This window comes from Stigmatopora argus, chromosome 11 (genome assembly GCF_051989625.1).
Source record: "Stigmatopora argus isolate UIUO_Sarg chromosome 11, RoL_Sarg_1.0, whole genome shotgun sequence".
Classification (NCBI taxonomy): domain Eukaryota; kingdom Metazoa; phylum Chordata; class Actinopteri; order Syngnathiformes; family Syngnathidae; genus Stigmatopora; species Stigmatopora argus.
Genome location: NC_135397.1, coordinates 7,896,360 through 7,920,516, shown reverse-complemented (window position 1 = coordinate 7,920,516; position 24,157 = coordinate 7,896,360). Strand labels below are relative to the sequence as shown.

At 38.7% G+C, this 24,157-nt stretch overlaps 3 protein-coding genes across 3 annotated transcripts in view; 1 reads left to right on the top strand and 2 right to left on the bottom strand.

Annotated features, from left to right (window-relative positions):
• The window catches only part of ltbp1 (latent transforming growth factor beta binding protein 1), a 32,610-nt gene extending 30,826 nt beyond the window's left edge, over window positions 1-1,784 (bottom strand). The window contains exon 1 of the mRNA XM_077612777.1: window positions 1,652-1,784. The gene's annotated coding sequence lies outside the window, so the exon portion shown is untranslated. The remainder of the gene's footprint in view (window positions 1-1,651) is intronic.
• Window positions 71-3,698, top strand: LOC144084406 (uncharacterized). The gene has a single exon (XM_077612779.1). The coding sequence runs from the start codon at window positions 280-282 to the stop codon at window positions 1,372-1,374; it is 1,095 nt and encodes a 364-aa protein (XP_077468905.1). The 5' UTR covers window positions 71-279; the 3' UTR covers window positions 1,375-3,698.
• Window positions 2,316-22,927, bottom strand: ttc27 (tetratricopeptide repeat domain 27). Its single transcript, XM_077612778.1, has 21 exons — window positions 22,845-22,927; window positions 22,646-22,759; window positions 16,098-16,281; window positions 15,259-15,388; window positions 14,745-14,885; window positions 13,504-13,606; window positions 12,765-12,923; window positions 12,272-12,402; window positions 11,777-11,889; window positions 11,337-11,403; window positions 8,205-8,318; window positions 7,424-7,519; window positions 6,137-6,259; window positions 5,642-5,869; window positions 5,372-5,470; window positions 4,846-4,898; window positions 4,063-4,228; window positions 3,790-3,987; window positions 3,570-3,681; window positions 2,849-2,949; window positions 2,316-2,461 (listed from the first exon to the last, which is right to left on the bottom strand). Exons 2-21 carry the CDS (start codon window positions 22,734-22,736, stop codon window positions 2,336-2,338), a joined length of 2,535 nt encoding a protein of 844 aa, XP_077468904.1. The 5' UTR covers window positions 22,737-22,759; window positions 22,845-22,927; the 3' UTR covers window positions 2,316-2,335.
• Between the last annotated feature and the right edge of the window lie 1,230 nt (window positions 22,928-24,157).

Genomic DNA, 24,157 nt, shown 5'->3' with positions numbered 1-24,157 from the left:
GAAAACCATAAAAGATCTTTGTTGTCCAATTTTTGGACTATCATGTCTCTTTGTGACAAGTAGAGGGTGAAGGTCTCTTTATTACCAAATAAAACCGCCCTACAAATATTTCCCCTCCAAAGCGATTGTGTGGATGATTCCGTCTGCTGCCAGTTTAGAAGACTACCAATAGCAACGATATATTTGAGCCAGAGAGGAATACAAAATGGAATTTTCTGAAGTCTTTAGAGAAGGAACGACAAAACAGCTTTAAAAAACCACGAATACTGCGTTTCTACGATGTCTGGAGAATGTGAAAATGAAAATGCTCTCACTAAAATAGAACTCATGGATGACCTTTGCCAGATACTGCTAAAGCAACAGTGGGGGGACACAAAGGTTCCGGAGAAACTGAGTAAAATGACGGTTAAACATGAAGAAGACAAGAAGGCCATTCAAAAGCTTCTGAAGGATTTGGAGGCGGCTTTACCGCAGCCCAAAGAAATGGCAGAATTGGAGGAGGTAACGCGTGATCGGGTCCAGAATCTGCGAGAACAGATGAGCAAGATGCAGGACGAAAAAAGGCAGGTTCCCCCTAAAGCACTCGTGGAAGTCCAAGAGACACGCGGCAGCAACTTTACAGTCGTTGAGAATGAGAAGACTCATCCCCAAAGAGTGTACAAAAGGTTACAATCGTTGCACACGAATCTCTCGGAGAAGACCAAGGCGTTAGACGAGAGTCTTGCTTCGGAGAGATGTTTAAGAGATTCTCTCAAGAAAGAGCAAGAGCGTGTTAAAAACATGCTTTTGCAACACAAGACGCAAGTGAGGGCGATAGAAGTTTTGAGTTATGAACAGATGGAATCCATCGCAGCTTCCGAAAGCTTGGAGAATGATATCTACTCGGTGAGGATGGAGAATGCGTGCACCGGCGCCAAATACAACGCTCTGGAGAAGGAGTATGATAGGATGAAGGCTCGGTACCACAGCGTTTCAGAGCGCTGTGAAGAACTGGCGGCAAAGAACAACGATCTCGTCTTCAAGAATCGAGCGCTGACGGCGAAGCTCCAGAATGTGGTCGACAAACACAGAGCACGTGAGCTGGAATGGAGAAGGAGTGAGACCCAACTCCAAAACGCTCTCAAAGAGGAAAAGGAAAGATGTTCAGAGTTGGAGCAGAGAGCCGAGCGGCTTGCCGACAAAATCCAGAAGCAGAAGAGCATCTTTGAGAAGAATAGCCGAGCACTGGAAAAGGCTGTGAGCCAACAGCTCCAACTCATCGATGAAAAGCAGACACTGAGTGTGGCTTTACACAACGCTTTGGACAGCAACGCAAGATTGACGGAGCGACTCAACGAGGAAGCTGCTTTTCCCCTGAAAAAGACAGGATTTTGAAAGTTGCCTAATATGGTTATTTACAGTGTATGATGACTGATTTGCCTCTATTCTGCTTCAAAAAGATGCAACAGGACAGACCGACAGCTCAATCATGACACAGCATGGTCTACTGGGAAAATTTTACAAGAAAATTCTATCTGCATATTTTTTTTAAATCCATCACAATCCAAATGTTAGACATTTCAATGAAACCAGATGTTTCGGCAAGTATAAAAACTTAGATCCAACGCCCTCAAGTGGCAATATGTGTATTTATCCTGGACTAAACACTTACCTCAGAGATGTCCATTCAAAATGGCTTGTCTTTATGTGTCCTGCAAACGGCTAGCAAACAGTTTAGGGTATAGGACAAGAGGTATGAAAAATGAATGAATATCTTTGCTTTGTTTGAGCCAGCTTGGTAGCAGATTCATCATAATTAAAAAGGAAACCACCTAAAAAGGACTAAAATTGAGCAACTTAGGATGTAAGCAATCATTCATTTTCTGTACCTCACAAGATTCGCGGAGGGTGCTGGAGCCTATACCACCCAACAATGGGCACCCGTGGGAGACACCTTGAATTGGTGGCCAGCCAATCGCAGGACACAAAGACACAGACAAACATTTACTAGGAGAAACTTAGAGTGCTCAACCAGTTTATCATGCATGCTTTTGGGGTGTGGGAAGAAACGGGAGTACCCAGAGAAAACCAACACAAGCCCGGTGAGAACATGCAAACACTGTGATTTAAAAATATATACTGTGCTTGATGCTTTGACATACATCATAGCATACTATGAACATGCACGATTGTTATCACGACCGATTCCCACCAACGGACGAAAAGACGCTTAAGTCCACCGAGTGACTAAAAAACCTTCAAATTCATAATCCATGTCCTGTAATTGCTAGGTAAACATGATCATTTGTACAATATATGTTTTTTAAGAACTGTGAAGACCCTTGTGTGGAGGTCATCATGACGATTGGCCACGCAGTTCTTCGCACAACTCCTGCAGTTCTGTAACAAGCCCCTCTAGAACTACGACACCCTCTCGCAGCTCAGCATGGATCTCACCCGAGGCCACGTCAGTGTGCATTTGCTGGAAGGCAAGAGAACATGCCAACAATTAGTAATGAACGATAAAGCAAAGGATCCAGAAGATTATATCGACACTCTGGCCAATGTGTTTTTCATATGCAAGCTCTTAGCATTGCGCAAACGCTAAGTTGACAGACTGCACTTCCCCTGCAGTCCTCTGGCGCCCTCCAGGGAATGTGTGCTTCACACGTCTGCTATTCAAACGTAACACATTCCATTAACAGTATTCATGAAAATCCCAAAATTGATGGATCACTACAGGGTGGCAACAAGATTATTAAATCGAATGTCGTTTTTCATCCTTTATGTAATTTTACAGTAGATACCTAAAGTACGCATCATGCTCAAGGACTTCATTTTTTTCTAAAAGAACTGGAGTTGATCAAACCTTGGCTTTGGTGACCAAGCTCCTCAGGCTGAGGCGTGTTGAGGAGAGCATCTGAAGAGCTTCTGCTGGATTGTTTTTCTTCTTACTGCAACTGATGGTTACTAGCAAGGAAAAAAAGAGCTCATAAGCCAACGGACGCTTTTGTTCTAGATGATGACACTTAGTCTGGACCTCAGATTTTTTGAACGTTCCTATGGGGAAATACGTCATTACTTAGTAGCTCGCACACGTGTGAAAGCCGACGCCGCGGCTTTGTTGTTTTGATGACGGTTCACAGCAGTAATTCAGACATATCAAAACTAAACAGGCAGACACAATAAATCATGTTATGTCGAATTGTCTCCATCTCAAGGAGGAACTCATTAAATTACGGCCAGAAGGAAGGCAAGCGTACAAAATCACTATCTGCTATTTACGAGCAGACCAACAATACAGCCATAACAATACTATACACTTGGTTTGGCTAAATGCAATTACGTAAGTAAATAAAAGAAAAATGAATCCATCTGTACATTAAGTTCACTCCCTCAAATTCTGACGTGAAGGTTATCGCCGACGGATGGCGCCTAATGTTTCCGAGAAATAAGATCTCCGTTTAATCATTGAAAGCCCAACTATGTCATGACATCATTGTATTGTATCATACATGGCGAGCGTTTATCCAAATTCTGACATTTGGAGGTTATGGGTATGAAGAATGCGGGTCCATTTATGCACTTACCTTCACCCATATTGATTGCCCTTTTGATCACATCCTTAAAAAGGTCCGGTTCCTTTTCCCAGCCACTAGCTTGAAGCTCACAGCGAAAGGCCTTGGACAGGAATTGCAGTGCCTAAAATAAAAAATAAATCACCAGTATTAAGCAAAAAGAACCAAGAAGCTAACTTCCTGATAACTTAAAGTCAGAAGTGTGTTGAAATTGGAAGAAACGTGCATGCACCTTCTCATTTTCCTCTGTATTACCACTGTGGCCACCCCCATAAAGTATGGCATACTGCTGCCATATTTCAGGGTCATTGCTGTGGCGAGAACTGATCCGCCCTATGAGCTCCCTTAATTTGGACTGCAGAGATGCTTTCTGCTCACCCTGGCTGTCCGTCAAATCTTCAACAACAGCCCTAACTAGGATTTGAACAATCTGCAGGAGATAAATACAATGGAAATGTTGGATTAGCCAATTGCGGAGAGGTGAAATGAAATGCTTTTCCTTTACCTGGGTGTCTTTGTATTTGTCCCTCAGATCCATGAGGCGATGATAGGCCTTGATGGCTTCGGCAAAGGCACCAATGTCAACACTAACCACAATGAAGTTTTCCCAAATCTGCCAGTGTTCGTAGTTACACTTGATGGCTTCCTGGAGGGTGCGAAAAGCTTTGTTTCTGGAACGCAGGTCAAGGAGAGGAAAAAATGTATAATAAACAGCACATCATGCATCATATTTCTTAGCAATGAATGTTTTGATGTGTTTGTGGTTTGAATAGTTTACATTACAGTTGTCAAACTTGGGGGCTCGGCACTTCATTTGCGTGTGAAAATAAAATGTAAATATAATTTGTGTATCTCTCGATCTTTTAACAAACTATAGTAGGCAGCTATTCAAATGTTTGCACCTAATAATTTTAACCTTTTCAAATGCAAGTGACTTTTGGGTCATTAAAAATAACAACAACAACAACTAAAGATTAGAAATTATTATATCAATTTAAAAATCCTGATTGTATTTCTTATAAAATCTTTTAAAAAATTAATGCTGCACATTTGTAAATTAATACATTTTTAATGGAACAAAATGAATTAAATGTCAATTAATAAAACCAGAAATTGCCGTAAATGCTCATCTACAATGCCATCGACGATGCGAGACGTCCAGTGCATTTTAACTGGGAGCCGACGTTCTTTCGCCACTCCCAGTTAAAAAAAACATTAATTTTCTTAGTCGACTGTAAGAATCTGCTGTTAACAATTTAAATTACAATTAGGTGTTGATATCACTTACTTGTTTTTTAGGCGAATATATGCTGTAGAGAGGTTGTTCCATGCTTCTGCATTCTTTAAGCACAATAAAAGTGAAAAGTAGTCAGCAATAAGAAGGCATGCAAGTCCATAGATGCTTCCTAATCGAAGGTGTGTGATGCATTAATATTTTTTTTCACAATAATATTTGATGGGCAGGGGCATCCAAATGACAAATCGCTATAGTGATTTTGAAATTTGCTATTAAGTAATACATAGGACAGGAAAAAACAGCAATGTATTTCGTAGGAACGTAACAATTTACAGCTATTATGAATTCCTATAGTGATAGGATATAGGGCTAAAAAATATTTATAGTTGTTATTCAAATGGGATTACATTATTTTTCTAGAGTCTAGACATGAGAGTCGGCGTATGTGGGTTCGAGAGAGCGAGATATGAGGCACTGAAAGGAAATGTGTTGGAAGGAGCAAGAGATTTATGGGATTGTCATTTTTTTTCTTACTACTCCTGTCACGTTTCATCAGTATGTTTATCTTGGTACTCACATCTGGCTCCAGTCCCACACATCGTTGGAAAGCCTTGGCCGCTCCCTCGTAGCCCTCCAAGGCCAAGTAGGCACAACCGAGGGAAAACCATACACCCAGCTATACACAGACACAGTTACAAATACAGTAAATATTTGATATAGTCCTTGCATTAATAGATTTGACTTAGTATGTAAAAGACATTGTTGTTTTTAAGTCTGAAACAGATGTAAGTATTGTAAATGTTCGAAATCCATGGTTCTGGAAGTGTGGTTTAAGTAGTAACGGTACCTGCAAGGCATTGATTTTCAGTGACTGTTCGAAGCAATTAACACACTGCTGGAACTCCTTGTTTCGGAGATGTAGCAGGGCTTTGGACCGCATGGCTCTGGCACTCCGATGGCCTGATAGCTCCCAAGCTCGTTCGTAGTACTGATGGTCTCTTAAGATATCCCCTAGTAGGCAGTACAGACTTGGGGTCTCCTTCTTCTCCAACTCCCTGCGTACAATCTCTTCAGCCTGGGCACACAAAAAAAACACTTGTTCTGGTCCGAATGAACTACAAGGCTTCATGCTATATTTACTTACTACTTTAAAGTGCACATTTACTTAAAATGTGAAGTTGAAACTATACTTGACCAAAGTCCAGTTGACTTCACATTTCAAGTTGTAACTGTTAACTCGTCTTTTCCCAGTTTTCCATTTAAATTCTGGTGAAATCGGTGGACTTCAAACAAGAAATCTACTAGTCGTTCACAACCAATGTTACCTCCTCGTTGGCATTACCTTGCCGTGTTGACCGAGTCGTTCGTAGCATATGGTAACATCTTCCCATAGCTGCAGCTTTTCGTAAATGAGCAGAGCTGAACTGACGCAGGCAAGGTCAGCCAGAAGAGCCGCCAACTGTTTCTGTGAGAAAGAGCAACACTGAATTTTTGGTTTCCCACATACCCTAAAAATGCGTGCCGAGGGTCTCGTACACCGAGGTCCACTTGGGTCATTTCGTACTGTATCAAACTGCCCCAAATTAGTTTTTTTTAAAGCAGATGTTCGAGAATATTTCATTTCTTTGACACTAATAGACGTCCAAGCCACTTAAACTGGGAGGGTTTGTTTTCATGCCAAATTATATTATTTAACTCACTGACCGCACTAGACGTCCAAATCCATTTAAAGTGGGAAGGTGGCAGCGAATGAACGAATGTTCATTCGCTGCCACCTTCCCACTTTAAATGGATTTGGACATCTAGTGCGGTCAGTGAGTTAAATAATATAATTTAGCATGAAAACAAAGCCTACTAACATTTGGTCCACCTTCAATCTCTATTAGCAATAAAGTAGGGCTTCTTTCTCCAGCTAGTTCTCCATCATGAGAAAAAAAAAATGCATCACATCGCCAGATGCAATCAAGAGCCTCGACCTACTTTCCAGTCCCCAGGCTGCAATATGGACTCTTCAATTCCAGCTTTATTGCCGTTATCAGTTATTATATGGCGCCTGGGTGAGTGCTACTCCCCAAAAAACTCTGTCCCTCTCGCAGGCATTCCTCCTCCTTTAGCGTCTCAGACAAGTGAAAATTATGCCATTACGTCTATATCTTTTTTTCCTACGCATATTTTAGGCGCATTATGGGCTCTATTTTTCTTCATAACTTTTATGTAGCTTTGTGAGTCCCCAGATGTTGATATTCAATTTATAGTTGTGTCCTGATGCAATCTTTTGGCTGACTTTTAAAGGCAGTCAGAGTGAAAAACTGGAAAACAGAAAGGTATATGTGGACTTATTCACATCTTAATTTTATGGCCTCAATTGTGGTTTGGTGTAATTAAAAATGTATCCTTTGTTTTAGTTTGGTACAGCAGGGTTGCAAAACCTTGTTGGGAAAATGTTCCCCTTACTGACCAGGATTAATTACAGAAATGCAATTTTAATTAGGCTCCAGAGCCACACATGCAGAGAGTTAATGCAAAGGTCCATGCGGAGATAAAATGTCAGTCAAAAATTCCCTCTTTAGGAACGGTACACAAACAAATGAGTCATAGAAAAACAAACGAGAATACCAGTTTTTGTTACCTGGACAATCCATCTGGTTGGAGCCTCGCAGCAGTAAAAGACCTTCAGACGCTCAATCAAGGGACAGTTATTGTCTTCAAAATGGTCTACTACAGCCTGACAGAGAAAATAAAAATGTCTTGAAAACAGGCATTTTTATTGCATTATTATCATTCATTATAAACAGTTGTTTCATACTTAGTATTCCGTTAAAAAATAGTAATTAAAAAAATGCTTATTTCATAGAGATGGTATTTCTTTACATTTTTCTGTTTCTGAGCAACCATAGGTTGAAAAAAAATCTCTGATCACACCCATTCTTTCCTGAAGGAAAACAAAGAATACTTCCCGGTCCTGAATTTTATGTAGTAAAATCAATTAATTAAAATTGTGGCAACAAGATAACCGTCGATCATACTTTACAGATTTGATGACATGGAAATAGATGTTCCTTTCTGATCAAATGTGAAAAATGAAATGGGGGGACTGCACACTAAGTCCCTAGGGCCAGTAAATAAATGCTATTAATAACTTTCAATGCAGCTTGTATGTTATTGATCTAAATTCAAAAAAAAAAATTCATTGTGCAGGTTTGATCCCTTGATCCATTTCGAGTGGGACGGGCAAATGAAAGAATGTTTGTCCCACTCAAAATTGAGGGTTTGTGTATGTAGTGGCCATCAATGGCAGCCAACGACTAACCGTATTCGCCAAATCTTATCAGGTTATTTATAGAGAATCTAGAGGAAAACAGTGCAATTTGACTCATCTTTACTGTGCTTATACATGGCAAATATTTTACCTGAGTTTGCATCATGGCTCGCTCAATACACCGGGCACGCCCTTTTTCCAGTTTAGTCCGGAGACTAAGTGCAGTCACTTCCACGGCCCAGAACTTGGGTTGAGACAGTAAACACTGCAGAAACACAAGATAGCCAAGCATATTTTCACTTTTAAAGCCTGTCATGACAAAAGGATGACTTTATTTTTCCCAGAATGACTATACATCAGTGTAATGGCTATGGACTACTTTGTTTAGCCAATTTCAAATTTGGTTATTGAAACTTCTGGGCCCGGCACCATTAATGGCAATGGAACATGATGATCACTCAATGCCAGGCGTCCCAGTTGAAATATTTTTTTTAAAAATAATTTTCTTTCTAGCTTGATTTGAATTCTGATAGAAACTATTTCTACCTTTTTGCTTTGAGGCGTTTGTTTTGGCATTGCCACTGCTTGTTGGTGAATAAAGACCGTACGCAACTTCTTAAACATTTCATGACGACAACTTGGACAAATCCTCTTTTGGCCATGAACTCAAAATGAGTGTGATTCAGAATTTGGAGAATAATCAAACTGCAATAAGTCTCTTCTTTCAAACAACTTGGAAGAGAGAGCAATTATCAAGAGTTACGAGTCTTTTATATTATGACAATGTTAGTTAACCCATAACAGACGAGAATGTTTAAAAAGGGGCTTGACGTTCTGGATGTGGAAAATGGCTCACCACAGACACAAGAAGCACTTCAAAAAAATTCTTTTGATTTGTGCTTTTCCTATTGGGACTTTCAGCTTTTTGTCATACAACTACATAAATAAATGACAACTTTTACACATCCAAAGTGACACGGGACACCCCAACCTTAGTAACAGTTATAAAAGCAGTCAGTCATTGGTGAAGACAGCCAGACATGTGACAACCATCTAACCAGCCTGCAGATTCCTGGATCTACATGTAGACTGGGAAGATGCCTGCTCACAGAGCCAGCAGTATTCCTATGTCATATGGTATCTTACAACCTATTGTATTTTGCCAACTAATGATGGCAGCGAACAACAACAAGAAAATATTTTTATTTTTTATTTTTTCCATATACTTTTTTTGTTTTTGGAGCAAGATTTTTAAAAAAAATAATAAAAAGGGAAAGAAAAACTACAATTATCTAGCTCATCAGCAGACTTGGTTATTTAAATCCCCCATGTGAACATTACTAATGTCCCATAACTATAACAATAAATGAAATCAAGTGTTAATATGAAAGACAATTTTTTTTTGCCATAGGTAAAGGAATCATTTGGCAGCAAACAATTCCAGCTGGATCTGTTAACCTCCAGAGACCTGCTGTTTTTCAATTTTAATTTCCTGTCCTGACAGGCAATCTTATCAGTCTGGACAGACTCAGGATCGTCAACGAATAAGCCAAGTGAGCTATCGCATTACTCTGTTGAGACGTCTCCAGATGAGCAGTCCGTCTCAAAGTCAAATCTGTTGAATTAAAGAGTCAGACTCGTCTGCCAAAGTTTATCAATTCCACAGTTTAGTTTTCAATGATGGAAGTCGAATTGCTTCCCTGACGCACAAGTGGCAAGCGGGATAATAACTTGAAGACATCAGGAACGCCTCATCACGCCAAGATGACCGTGCAATGACCGGAGTCTGATGACAACAAAGTATGGCTTTTGCAGCTGCTTTAAATCAAAAAGTCTCTATTCACACTTGAACTGAAATTAAAACACAACCTCGAATTTACCCAATATTTTATATTGTTTGTATATATTTGATAGATAACTACTACAATTATACATTGTAATCGACTGAGAAGGACGAATCATCATAACCATTTAGACGTCTAGCAGCAAATAAGTCAAAAGACTGGAATAAAAAAAAAGACTGAATATTTCTACAACCAAAATAAAAGAATATTTGATTTATGAAACTGTCTGGCTAACTAAATCAACTTGCCAAGTCTCGACGATTACACGTTTGAAAGAAGGCCTCAGCCCCCGAGCGCCTGTCTTGTTATTGAACCAGTTCAAGTGAAAATTAAAGTTTTATGCAAGTCACTAGCAACTCGATGCTCTTCACTGCAAGGGCAATAAAATATTCAAGATTAAAATGCCAGTGAGAGCAATTTAGCAAACCAGCTGTATAAACATGTACAGGCCATTTTTGCAGTAGAGTCTACAGGGAGTTCCTATGAAAAAGGCTGCTTGTCGCCTCTCAAACAGCATCAGTGAGACGACACAGACAACCAAGAGGGGATATAGTATAGTATCCATTTTTTTAATCACTTTCGCAAATATTTTTGGAAATAAAGACCAACAAATTGCTAAAAGATTTGCCCCGAACAAGGCTTTGGAGTCCTAAAGATGCACGGATTGATAGGTCAATTTTATACATTTTGGGATAGGACACCTTTTAACAAATAATCCAGTTAATTAGAGGCTTTGTAATAAATCCATCTAGATTAAACGCAATTTATTCACATTGCAATATTTGTCCAAAAGGGCAAATTTATAATTTTAGTGGATGATAATCATCATACAATACTTTGGAACAATGCAAGCAATTGCATTTCAATTCAAAACAATGGAAAAGTCATTATTATTTTTTTAAAGATGTTAAAGTGCCATTTACAACTTTTTTTTAACATTTAATTGGTGCACCCATACCAACTACAGTAGGTATGTCAAAATTTAGTTGAATGAGTGATTTGCGCCCGTGCTGCTATGCTCGTGTAAATTATACATTGTTTTGAAAAACAAAAAGTGCATGACAAACGATATGTCACAGTAAATTCAAAACAAAAAAATAGTACGGTGAATTGAGACCAATTTTTAATTGAGGCACAGGCACACCATTTTAATCAAAACGCTCTGGGAGTAGTTTTGATAGTGCTTTTTGATGTAAAGATAATTAACCGCTAATGTGGACTGCATCCAAGCCTGCCTCTCAAGGATAGTCTGATGAATTAAATCATTATTCATTTATTCGTCTTCAAAAAAAAAAGGAGCCACAAAAGCCCCATGAAAGCAGTAGAGTGTTATTTAGTTTATCTACTTTAATTATTCTGATTTGCAAATAGAGCTCCACAAATGGACAACAATGTTGTGTTGATAAAGATTGCAAAAAGAGAATCCATTCTCTACTTACTGATGTAAAGGCCAGAAGTTCTTCTTGTGTAAGTTTGTGGACCGGGTTGTTCTTTTGAAAATCTTTGCTGTAAAACAAAGGAAAATCCCAATTCCAAAACTGTCCAAATATACGATACACAACAATTCATTTAGAATTCAACTTCAAAAAAACTAAACACAGTCACAAAATCCTTTGCGCAACAGATCCCACTGTGAAATTAACCCACATATTTCCAATTTGTAAGCAGCTCTAACAGTACGTGACAGCCCTGATGCTCATCAATCCTCAAGCAATCTCATTGACCTTTACCTGACTTTGCAATTTGCCTCACCGCCAGTAGATTATTTCAAACGATAAACCTAATAATCTAATATGTATGGCATGTAACGGCTTTTACTTGAAGTTGACATGAATTCAAGAGCTGTTGGCGCTTGAAGGTCACCTTGTTAAAGACTTACCAGACGCCCAAGACGACAGCCTGCTCCTCTGCAGTTAGTTCCGGCAGCGTGTACTGGTCCGGTTCTGCTAAATTAATCTTGTCTAACACTGTGTCATCCCCTAGATTGCAATCCTGAAAGTGAAAAAAAACAAAAACAATAAATAAATCAGACATGAATGGATAAAAAGGGGAAAAAAGGAGTTTCACTTAACACAACTGGCTGCCATTGGCGTCAAACCCATTTGAATTGGAAGGGCTAGCAGAGGTTACCCAATTTCAAATGGACTAGAACTATTTTCCCCTTAATGGCAGCCAATGAGTTAATAGAGATCATCATGTTATTAATCCAGCAGTCTATTAATAGAATAATAAATCAATCTATGAAACGCACACAATTACAAAGTGCTTTTTTGTTTGTTTTTTTAACATAACCCATGATGTCAAGGCATAACAAGATATTTTTACTACTAGTAATACAGGCAGGACTAGTAAAAGAAAAAGTATTCTTTCATACCTTGGGTAGTAAAGCTTGCAGTGTTGGTGAGGGACTTGCAACCGAATGATCCCAATCCTCTTTTCTCTTGATTTCAACAATGAGCTGAGCCAAATACTTTTGTTGGAAATAAGTACGTTTTCCCAAGGCACCTTAGTTGATAAAAAACGAATGAATACATAAATATGTTTCACGTTGGCTTGTTCAGATCATAAGGATACCTTCAAAACAATTCGGACATTTTATAAGTTTTGTTTTACTTTACAGGCTTCTACAACGATCTCATTTGTTATTGTTAATTTAATGAATTGGACTACTTTAGGTTTTGCAGTATGAATTAATAAGCATGATAAAAGTTAACTGCACATACATTTTCTTTGTTCTCAAAACAATGCACACCAGCTCAAAATCAGCTATGCAAATCGAATCCATCATTAGTTCTACTGAATTGTAATCTCAAAGAATTGAGCTAGTTCTAATTTTTTTGTCTCCTAAAACAAGAGAAAAATCCTACCAGTCATGTTGATATCAAGCTTTGAGAGCTCTTGGGCTTTCTTGATGTGTTCCTTGGCAGTCTGGTATTCGTAGTAGGACAGACAACAGTAAACACACTCCAAGTGGAATTGGATTGCCAGGTTGCTGTGTTCAGAGAACAGAGATTCGCATTTCAGCACTGTGGAGCAAGAAGACAAGAAATGTCGATATCGCAACATGAAAAATGCATCAGTATTTTTTCTCCTTCAGAAATATTCTATTTTTGACGGCTTTATAGACTTCTCTGAATGTTGTGAAATCTTGTTTCAAGCCTTTACATGAAAAGTTGCATGAATAAACCAAGACAAAACAATGTGCCATCAGGAGGACGCCCAAAAGACAGAACAGTTAACCCAGTGACAGCCATTGACGGTGATAGACATCCAATCACGTGCTTCTTTCCATATTTTTACTTTGAATTTACATAAGTTTGTCACCCATATGTGTCATTCCATTTGAACAAATTATTTTGGACTTTTGGCGCCCCCAACGGCACAAAATGGCGCTGACATTTCGCAAAGTACAGCTCGATCCTGGATCTCTGCACATAACTCATCGGCATCCGACAAAAATGTGGTTCGACTAACCAACCCCACAATGTTGAGTATTACTATATCTTGTTATTTATTTGAACAGCTCGAATTTTGGAGACTACAGCTGCGAATCTACTCCTCACCCCACCATGTTGTACTAATACACACTGAGACATGTACGTATACCTTTTTCCATGCTGATGAGAGACAAGTCAAGGAGCTGCTGAGAACACGCCTCCAGAATTTGCTGGTGAAGTTTGATGTAGCGCAGAGTCCACCAGGGGAGGAGCTTAAAATTTCAAAGAAAATAATGAAGAACTAATTATGCATGTTTAGTTGTGCATAAGCAAAGGACTACCTGTGACAATTGATTATATCTAATGGTAACATTTTGACAGATAATGCTAAAAAAATCCAGGCCCAATTCATGTTCAAAGAAATATTTTTGTGCAAAAAAATAGAACTAAATAGGTACAATATTTAAGATCCATTGCAACAAACCTTTGAGAAAACATTTGTAGCCAACATTAATATTATCATTCATTTGACTACCTATATTTGACTATCTTCTATCTTCCCTTGTGATACAACACTTGTCAGTGCGTCAAAACCGAAAACAATGATGACATGACCGTCTTCCTGGGAAACTTACTAAAGGCTTGCTTTCCATTTTAAATCATCCCATTTTAAATATTTTAAATGTATCACCCCTCTGGCACTGTACGTGCAGCTTTTTCCTCTTAGCTCATATCATAAAAATGTTGCATAATGAGATTGATTTTCTCTCGTGACGGTGCATGTACCGTGTAAAACTGGTGAAGTGAGGCGCTCATATCAAAAGGCTCCACTGTACTGGTTATCTACCAGGCTTCAAAATTTAAAAAAAAGCTAAGGCAATCCCTTCATAGGTAAGGATCATTGGAACGCGATTATTTTAGTCAGTGTCAAGAATGGTTCACATCTTTTCAAAAACAAAACGTTGCAAAAACTCTGCCCTGTGAACAAAAAGTACAAATCAGGGCATGAGAATGCAAACTACACAAAACAATATAACTGCAAGGGTTTCTTAAATATAAATAAATAAAAGGGGGTGGGGAGTGAACATACACAAACCACTGCTCTTAAATGTCTTTCTATTTTTCCAATACGGAATTTTTTTATTCTTCGTAACAATTAAAGTATTCACTACATCATTACTTGTGTAAAAATGTTTTTTTTTTTCCTGACCTAGCAAAATCGGAAGTGTCAGAGAAACGAAGACGATAAGCGATGTGGATAGTTTTGTGAGGCAGATGAGCCGCTACACATGAACTATTTTTGGTTCAATGTCAGGAGATGCTGAGATTTGACTACTCTGCCTTCTAGGAAAAAAACTTGTGGTGTCGCACACTGGTTAATTAGAGTTTATTATAGTGTGGATTGTTTACCTGAAGATGTTCCATCTTGGAAGAGCATTTGGCAAGAATGACCCGGGCCAGGAGGAGGAGGAATGGGTTGGACACCAGGCTGTACACAGACTCACCATCCAAGAGCAAGCAAGAGTGGATAGCTTCTATCATAGATTGAGGCTGGCAAAGAAAACAGACTTAAATATTCTCTATTGTTCTTCATGTTTAATTGGAAAAAAATACAAAAAAGAAAATAACGAATTCCTTTTTTTAGTAATTAAAAAAAACTTTTGTTTAATAATTTAAAAAAAGGAAATACTCTGACTTTTTTAGTTCTCAAACTTTGAAGACCACAGATGTTAGCAATATTTTATTTGAATATGAAAAAATACTTTGGGGAGACAGGAAAATGCAGTGGCCTTATACAGCTGCATTTTCGGAAGGAATAACAAATTATAAACACAAGGAGAGTGTACCAAACTCCGTTGTGGCACATAACAAAACTGTTACAGCCTTTTAAAAGCACTCGGATGTGTCTTGTTTATGTTTGTACCTCAGAGGGGAGCAGGGCCAAAGGCAGATGGTCAGAGAGATGGACAGAAAGTGGAGGACCGGTCCAGTTGCTTTGAACAAACATTTGGAGGCAAGAGACGGCAAGGACCATCACTACTAGCTCTCTGAAGCTGCAACGACAAAAGAGTAGCAAAGTGAAGAAAAAAAAACCTTTTGGGCAGCAGTTCCCCTTTATTTGACTTCAAAAAGTGGGAACAAGTGACACGCTTTACTGCCTTTGTATTTGCCTCCTTTCGACAATGATCGAGGGTGATGGAGGAGTAGAAACGGAAGAAATCATTATGAGCAAAGAGGAGGAGCAATATGTGTCACATTCATTTTATTCATGAGCCGTTTTCGAGCGAGCGTGAGGAAGCGATGTTAAGCTGTCCTTATTAAGAATTAATAATTCATGACTAAAGGAATAGAGACACTTAAGAGGAGCGAACAAACACTCTTGAGAACAGCTTGAAGTTATGCTCGACTACTTCCAGCCACCTCATCAAGTCATTATGGAGATTATCATTAGTCAACGGTTAGCAACATATACAAACCCGGGAGTTCATATGCTGTGCAAGATATTTTTTGGAAGGCAAAAATCGTCTCTCCTGTTTATTTATTGGACGCTAAATTATTAAAATTCTTCATATGGGACGAATGGATGGCCAGTGCGGGGAACGATGGCACGGCGGATTTCCATAACAACATTTCAAAAAGACAAATTATTGCATTTCTCAAGCAAACAGACCAAAGAGCTTTTATGTGTTCAAAAGGGCACGGATATACTACATGCGTGTATAGTGCAGCATAAAAAGAAGTACCTGAGGTAGATTATATTACCATTTGCTTTGCTCTCCATCCGTGTCGCCAGTTAGGTATAACAGGATCCGTCTTTCTAGATAGGCTTCAATGTTCTCTCCTTGGTGACAGCTGCCATCTCCGGTAAGCAGAGCGAACACCTGAGGGCTTCTGAGAACTGCCTCAAATTCCCCATTCATCAAGGACTCCAACAATGAGCCAGCCTCTAAAAGAAAAACATTTTCAGAATGACTTTGAATTCAGATTACAGTGGTACCTCGAGGTATGATCTTAATTTGTTCCGGGACTGAGCTTGTATGTCGATTTTCTCATAACTCAAATGAACGTTTCCCATTGAAATGAACTAAAAACAAATTAATTTGTTCCAACCCTCTGAAAAAAACACCAAAAACAGGATATTGGATTGGAAAAAATGTTTTATTTGTTCTAATTCACCATCTATTAACAAAGTAACACATAACTAGTGGTTTAATATTACTAAAATGTGTTTAATAGTACTAAAATTATACGGATTTCGAAGGGTGGAGAGAGAGAGACGGACAGAGAGGGGGGGGGGGGGGGGGGGCTTTTTGCACGGCAACACGCTCATAGCATAACATAAACACATTTAAATGAACTTGGATTACGATGCAGACACTCAAAAATAAGTTTAATCAAACCTAACACTAAACTTAATTCTAATTTTGTTTGACATTTTGATACCTTTCTTCTCACGGGTTGGCTCTTTTTGCCCCGCCTCCACACTGACTTTCATTCAATATCGAGGGTTGTTTGAGTTTGCATTCCCTTCAAAATATTCCCAAAATGATGCACACAAATGTCCTCACAATAGGCTAACGCACGACCACTTGCCAACGAGAAGTAGTATATACGCCATTCGCACTGACTAACGGGAAAAAAGCACTAAAAAAATGCACCGCTCCGCCCAGTGCTCGCAGAGACATTACAAAGAGGGAGTTGCGACCAGAGACATTACACGAGGGAGTTGCAGGGAGACAGTGCCCATGATGTTCTTATGAGCTGCCTCTCGCATGTCTACTCGTATATCAAAATTTGTCTCGTATCTCAAGATATTTTACTCGTATCTCGAATTGCTCATGTCAGACCACTCGTATGTCGAGGTACCACTGTACTAATATCGATAGACGTCCAATCCATTTAAAGTGAACAAAAATTAATTCCCCGCCATTCTCCCTGTTGTAATAGTAACAGCTTTAAGTGATAAGCTCATTTCAATTCACGGCAGAAGGACAAGAGAGCCCCGCAATTTGACGCCCAACATCGCCAATGGCATATTACCCAGTTTTCGGATGGGGACTCGGTATCGGGAGATCCACAGAATCCGGTGACTCGGACTCGACTCCCATGAAAAATATGTGGTCGGGACCTCCCCAGACTGAACGTTTATTGCTGTCAGTAGCAGCTAAATAGAGATGATTCAATGCTTGTGCATACTGATTACAATTTCTTCTTCACTTTGTGATTGTGATACAGTGCAGTAAAATGTTACAGTTTGATTTCAAGGTAAAAAGTGAATTTCCTGCTCTAGCCAAATGTGTAACTTTGTATCTGAAGCATTCCTACTTGATTAATTGCACATCCGGCTCCCTGGCTCTGGATGTCATAATAAATCAACCAGTACAACCTGTAAACTCTTTTACCATCAGGGCTATTCATCACGCAGGCAGTATGGCGACGTTGGCAGAGAGCCTGCAATTGCCATATTTACTATTCCGATCTCAAATGGCTCCAGTAGTGTTTCCACAGAGAACATTTACTTAGGAGAGAGAATAAGAATAAACGATACGCTTAGTTGTGAAGCTGCTTGTGTCTTGATGACAAAATGTATCAATTCAAGAAACAGAGATGAGCATTGACAATAAGCAGTGTGTGCCTGTAATCTTTTTATTTTTATAAGACGTCCAAGTACGTTCAACTGAATAGAAAGCCAGATTTACGTAGGCCCGAATTGACAACAATAACTCAAGATAACGTCTCAACTTTGGGGTTTTGAGTATTTTAACATGGAGAGTGAGCGTCTGAAGTACAGGATGAGTTCCATGGTTTTGGAGACGTTCAGCGCCAAGTTGTTGAGTGCACCACTCGCTGAGTCTATGGACTCAACAACAAACAAACAAACACAGATAATTATCTCATTTTGACTACTGATTTAATTATTTCTTATTTATTGATTGTTTATTTGTTTGTTTGTTGTTGTGATTTGTGCACTATGTGGTGAAAGCTTTAAATCTCATTATACTTGTATAATAATAATAAAAGCCTCTCTCTGAACCACTTTATCCTCACTAGGGTCGTGGGGGGTGCTGGAGCCTATCCCAGCTGACTTCGAGCCAGAGGCGGGCAGGGGTCACCACACCCTGAATTGGTGGCCAGCCAATCGCAGGGAACAAGGAGACAAACAACCAATCACTCATAGCTAGGGCCAATTTAGAGTGTCCAACCAGCCTATCACGCATGTCTTTGGAATGTGGGAAGAAACCGGAGTACCCGGAGAAAACCCACGCAGGCCTGGGGAGAACATGCAAACTCCACACAGGTGGACCGACCTGGATTTGAACCCCGGTCTCCCAATGTGAGGCTGAGGCATTAACCACGAAGCCGCCGGGCCGCCAGCATTCAGTTCAATTCAAGGTAAATTACTGTTTTGAAGATCAACTCCAGTGGCAATCTCCGGTACTGCAGGATTTCAAAACCATTTCCCTTACCTGTGGTTGCTCCTTGGTTTCCTCTTAACACCCCAAGTCATTTACACTATCCTTTAAGCACCCCCTTAGCTTTAATAAGGACCTGCAGCAACTGGTGTAGTAAAAGAGGAGGGAAGAGTTTTATTTCTCTGTAGATCTAATGAAACCCTGGGGCTGCTATGATAGCACTATCAAAAGCCTGGGAGAGAATGTGGCCAGGGAGGCGCTTTGGCTTTATGAGGGAGAAAATGAAAGCCTGAGGAATGGCCAAGTCTTTAATAACATTTCAGCTACTCTCCTTGTCTGCTGATGAAATGGCAGCAATTATGGAAAACAAGGCCGAGCTCCTCAAATTACTCTATAATTCATAACGATTCAGAGGGTGCACCACATTTAATCAGCAATGGGGAGCAGAATTTGCAGCTGAATTACCTGCGAGAGGCAAAAGACATCCAAAAGGAACAATGGAAGCTATCTTTGTAGACACTTCAATCCATGAGCCTTCATTAAGAAGCCAACGGCACGGTCAACGCCTGCTGGGTTTTTCCTCCATGAGTTAATATATGTGGGCAGGGTAACCTTGGTTTGTTCTGAGATCAGATCATATTCTGAGATATTTTGGAGGCTTGACCGGACTGACCGAATTCCAACTCAAGGAGAAAATAAATAGTGCTTGTTATTCAAACACCAGTCAAAGTAAAGACAGACTAATGACTTATTACTATGTTTCCAATTGGTCATATTTTGACATTTTTTCACCAGCCTTTCAGCCTCAATAAATTCCAGACGATGCTTTTTTGGCTTGGAGTAGATTCAAACTCTGGAAAAAACGAACGCCGTTTTTTCCAGAAGCCCTTTCCTCTCGGGGTTCGGACAATTATGTTGGAGAATCTTCTTAACAAGTGTGTCCAAAATGTGAAAATAGGGGTTGGATTGCAGGCTATAAAAATATTTCCCAAACTAGAATGTATTGGAGTATAATTCTTCAAAATGTGGTACCTGCTGGCTGCCTCAAAGTATGCAAAAGAAAGAGAATTTACAACCACAAATATGGAATTGAATTCAACAGAATCAATGAAAGCAACCGAATGTAAAACTGAGGAGTAGTCTGAGGGAGTAGATTATTTTTTTTATGTTTTGCCGATACGACATTCATATTTCTACAACAGTAAAAATAGTGCAAAAACAATGTAAACAGTAAATAACAAATCATAATTTGTTTGTATTAAAGTGAGCTCTGCAGATACCTCCTTGGGAAATTCTGTTTACAAACACTATGCTTAGTTTTTTTCAATTGTTTCATCATATTAAATCACCTTGCAAATTTGAGTTAAATAGGCTATTCCATTATTAAGTTAGCGCAAAATTTATTTACCCCAGAATTGAATCACCTCTTGTTATTTATAATAAAAAAATATTCATAATAATCCCTTTAATCAATATTGATTTAACTTGAATACTAATATAGAGACAAACAGACATATGGAACCCATTACAGAACTAAGTAAATATATACAGTGGTACCTCGTGATACAACATGCTCGTCATACAACATGCTCGTGTTACGACGAAAATTTCGATCGGATAATTCGCTCGCCATACAATTAAAATTTTGAGAGGCCATGACATGAGAGGCTGTTTATCATTGTAGCGCACTGTCTTTTATGCCGCATCTTTTTCGTGTATAACTACTATATCTACGAGGACTGAACGATTTATTCAGACGAGTTTCGACCAGGAAACGCACGATGCACATGCGCGGGCAAAAAGAGAGCTTTCTGCATAATGAAGTATACTGGTGCACACAACACCAATAGCCAATGGCACCCTTTCTCAGAATAAAACTTCATTACCCACAATCAATACGTGGGAAGCTCAGCTATTGCATTTCCTGTTATTCTTTCTAAGGAAAGGAGCTCCTGTGATCGTTCTTTCAAGCCTATTTCTCGTTGGCAAGTGGTCGTGCGTGATCCTATTGTGAGGACATTTGTGTGCATCATTTTCGGAATATTTTGAAGGAAATACAACAGCAAACAGTCCATTGATAGCGAACGTGAGGGTGGAGGCGTGGCAAACCGCTAACCCGGAAAACGAAGGTAACAAAAGATTAGACAAAACTAGAATTCAGTTTTGTGTAAAGTTACATTAAACGTATGTTTGAGTGTGTCTGTATATATTTATCCAAGTTAATTTAAATTTGTTTGTTCGTTTACGAGTGCCGTGGATAAAGTGCCCGCGAACAGCCCACCCTCTGCCACTGTGTGTGTCGTTGTCTCTCCCCTCCGCGAAATGCGTCTAATTTTACATCTACTAAACACATTTTATTACTATTAAACCACTCGTTATTTATTCATTTGTCAATATATGGCGAATTAGAAGAAATAAAACATTTTTTCCAATCCAATATCCTGTTTTTGGTGTTTTTTCAGAGGGTTAGAACGAACTAATTTGTTTTCAATTCATTTCAATGGGAAACGTTCGCTCGAGTTACGAAAAGCTCGACATACGATCTCAGTCTCGGAACGGATTACGATCGTATGTCGAGGTACCACTGTACTAACTTAACAGTTTTCTATAGATGACACCTAGTGGAGGTTAAAATGAATGAAGGACACAAATTAGTCCACTTTCTAATGACTAATAATATATATTTTTTTAAATAACAACTGCAGTCATGTTTGGATGACAGCCCTACTTAATCATTGACGTCTTCTTGGAATATATACAGTCACAAACAATCTCACTTTCTACACAGAACATCTTAAAACATCTCCTGGAGGAAAACAAAAGAATTTCCATCTGAAATAGTGCCATGATTACAAAGAGAAATAAAACCTCAGCCTCAGCACCTCGAAGCGGAAAGTTGGTTGTATTCTTCTTTGTAATGCCAGAACCAAAGAAAAACACAAGCTTGCTGAGAAATGGCAATCTGGAATCAATACTTTAGAGACATGAGCTCATGATCTGCATGTCTACACAATGAAGCCAGTGATTTAAGAGATGCTGCTTAGCCGTGACATTTATCACCATCCCAAAAATAAATAAATTAAAAAAAATAATTTAAAAAAAAAGAATGTCACGAGTGAGGGACTTCATAAACGGTTAAATTAGTGGTTAATTTGGAATTTATTGTTAAATCCTTGTGTCTTTAATCAATTCTTGACTGAAACCAAGGAGATGAGGTCCTAGTTGTTTTTTTAGGATTTAACGGTCAATTATAAACAATAAATGATTTTATAAGATGACAGACACAATGACAAAAATATGAACTGTTCAAAAAAGTACTTTTTCCTGTAATGTGTTAGAAATTTCACACACCACAAGGAAGAATATTCATAACAATCCTGCTAAATGTGATAAAAATATATATATTTGCATTGTAGCGAGAGACCAGAGGATGATCCCAAATAGTATTTAAAACAAAAAAAACGTCTTAATATTTTGTTATGGCGTTCAATTTTAAATCTGTAATACAATTACAGATTAATATACGCTATTTGGTATGACATGTAAATATAACACTGGGAATTGTTTTATAATTGGAAACATTGACAACACACAGAAAAATTATCGATACATCATTTATATCTTGCTATCATCCATTAGTGCTGATGAATATTGCCGAAATTATTCATTATTTAAAGTAGTCGCGCACGACATTGTTCACGCCACTTTTTTTTTACTGATTGCCTGCCATTGATGCCATAGGCGTTCAATTTGTTTAACCCTAACACCTGGCTTTGATTGCTCATCTTCTGATGCCGTTTTTGAACAAATGAATTAAATTAAACAATTTTTTAATTCAATAATTAACTTATTCATTAATTAGTCTGTAGTAGCCGTCCAAAAGTGAGCGTATCTCACCTGGGATGTTATATTTGTCCTGTTTCCATGTTGTCACCTCGCCCGATGTTAGAAAGCCTCGTAGGATGGAGATCTCCACATCGATTATCATCTTTAAAAGCTACGATCTTCTTACTGCAACACGAGATCAAAGTGTCAATCGAAAAGATTTAATTAAGATGATAAAATAGGTGGAAAGAACTAGTATATTCCTTCGTACCCATGTGGAGTAGAAGCCTTCAGCGGGCAGCCATGACAGATGAGCGTTGCATTGTGGGAACGTGACTGCCTCACGTGCAGTCCTACAGTAAACCCCGCTATTTCGCGGTTCATTTTTCGCTGAGTTGTAAAGCTGTATTTTTCAGTAGTTTTTTTTTAAGTACATTTTATGAAATAAGGTTGCCATAATTTATGACTTTGTTCTTTTCCTATATTAGAAGTAATTTGGTCCATACTTTTTAATGCAAATTTACATTTTAATTAGGGCAGGAAGTCCAGCGTAATATGGAAAAAGCTTTTACAATATGGTCTATTTTTTTTTTAGTTGTTAAAACAATAAAAGGTTGGTGCTTTAAAAATCCCATAAACAAAAATGTTTTCTTTTTATGCACTCCGATATCAAATTGATACTGCATTTCAGTCCCCAAACCTAGATGTGATCTATGTTATCTCCACACTCCTCACATTTAATATTTTTTTCTTTATAATAATAGTAATATGGCGCACTGTCCTCCGTTAAGTACGAAAACAGCTTTGCAAAGTAGACATAGAGATGTTTAGATGTAAAGCAAAACACTTATGGTGGGCAGAACTCAAGCTGACAAGACAAGGTGAATCCAACGATCAAGGGATGTTTTTTATGCGTAGCCTCCGGCACAAATTCATAATTCAACTCCTAATAAAGTTTAGCTTAATAGTAAGATAATCAATATTCCCCAGGTGGAGCTGTCTGCAATTTACCTCTAGTGTAATGACTCTTCTCCCAGCCCTGCTAAACTGATTCTTCTCTCAGCTCCAATTGTTAACTCATTAAGTGCCATTGACGGTGCTAGATGTCTAATAATGTTACTATATCCATCCTATTGGTATAATGATGTGCCTGTCTATCAATCAAGTATGTTTTTTGGTTTGCAGCCTATTTGAAAACACTATGCATTCTCCACCTGAAGTCACTGCGTCTGCACGCAGCTCTCTTGGAATACTAAAAGGACCAAAAGGGCTTTGACATTTAACTGTGACTTGGTGACCACACACACAATTTCCTTGTACATCAAATGGCTGCTGGAACCTCAAGATTACAAAAGCGTGGTGAAATAAAAGCAATGACGTATTTTGTAATTCATGGGGCCTTAGTCGGTTTTCCTATACATAATGAAAATAATGGTGGAAAAGGTTATGAAGGCATCACAGAAAAAAATGTATACTTGTCAAGGTAGTCTTAATACCCACTGATTTGACAAAATTTGTCTGTTTGATCGTATATTCTATTTTATAATCACACCTGTCCCCTATTTTTGTGTAGTTGATATTGTA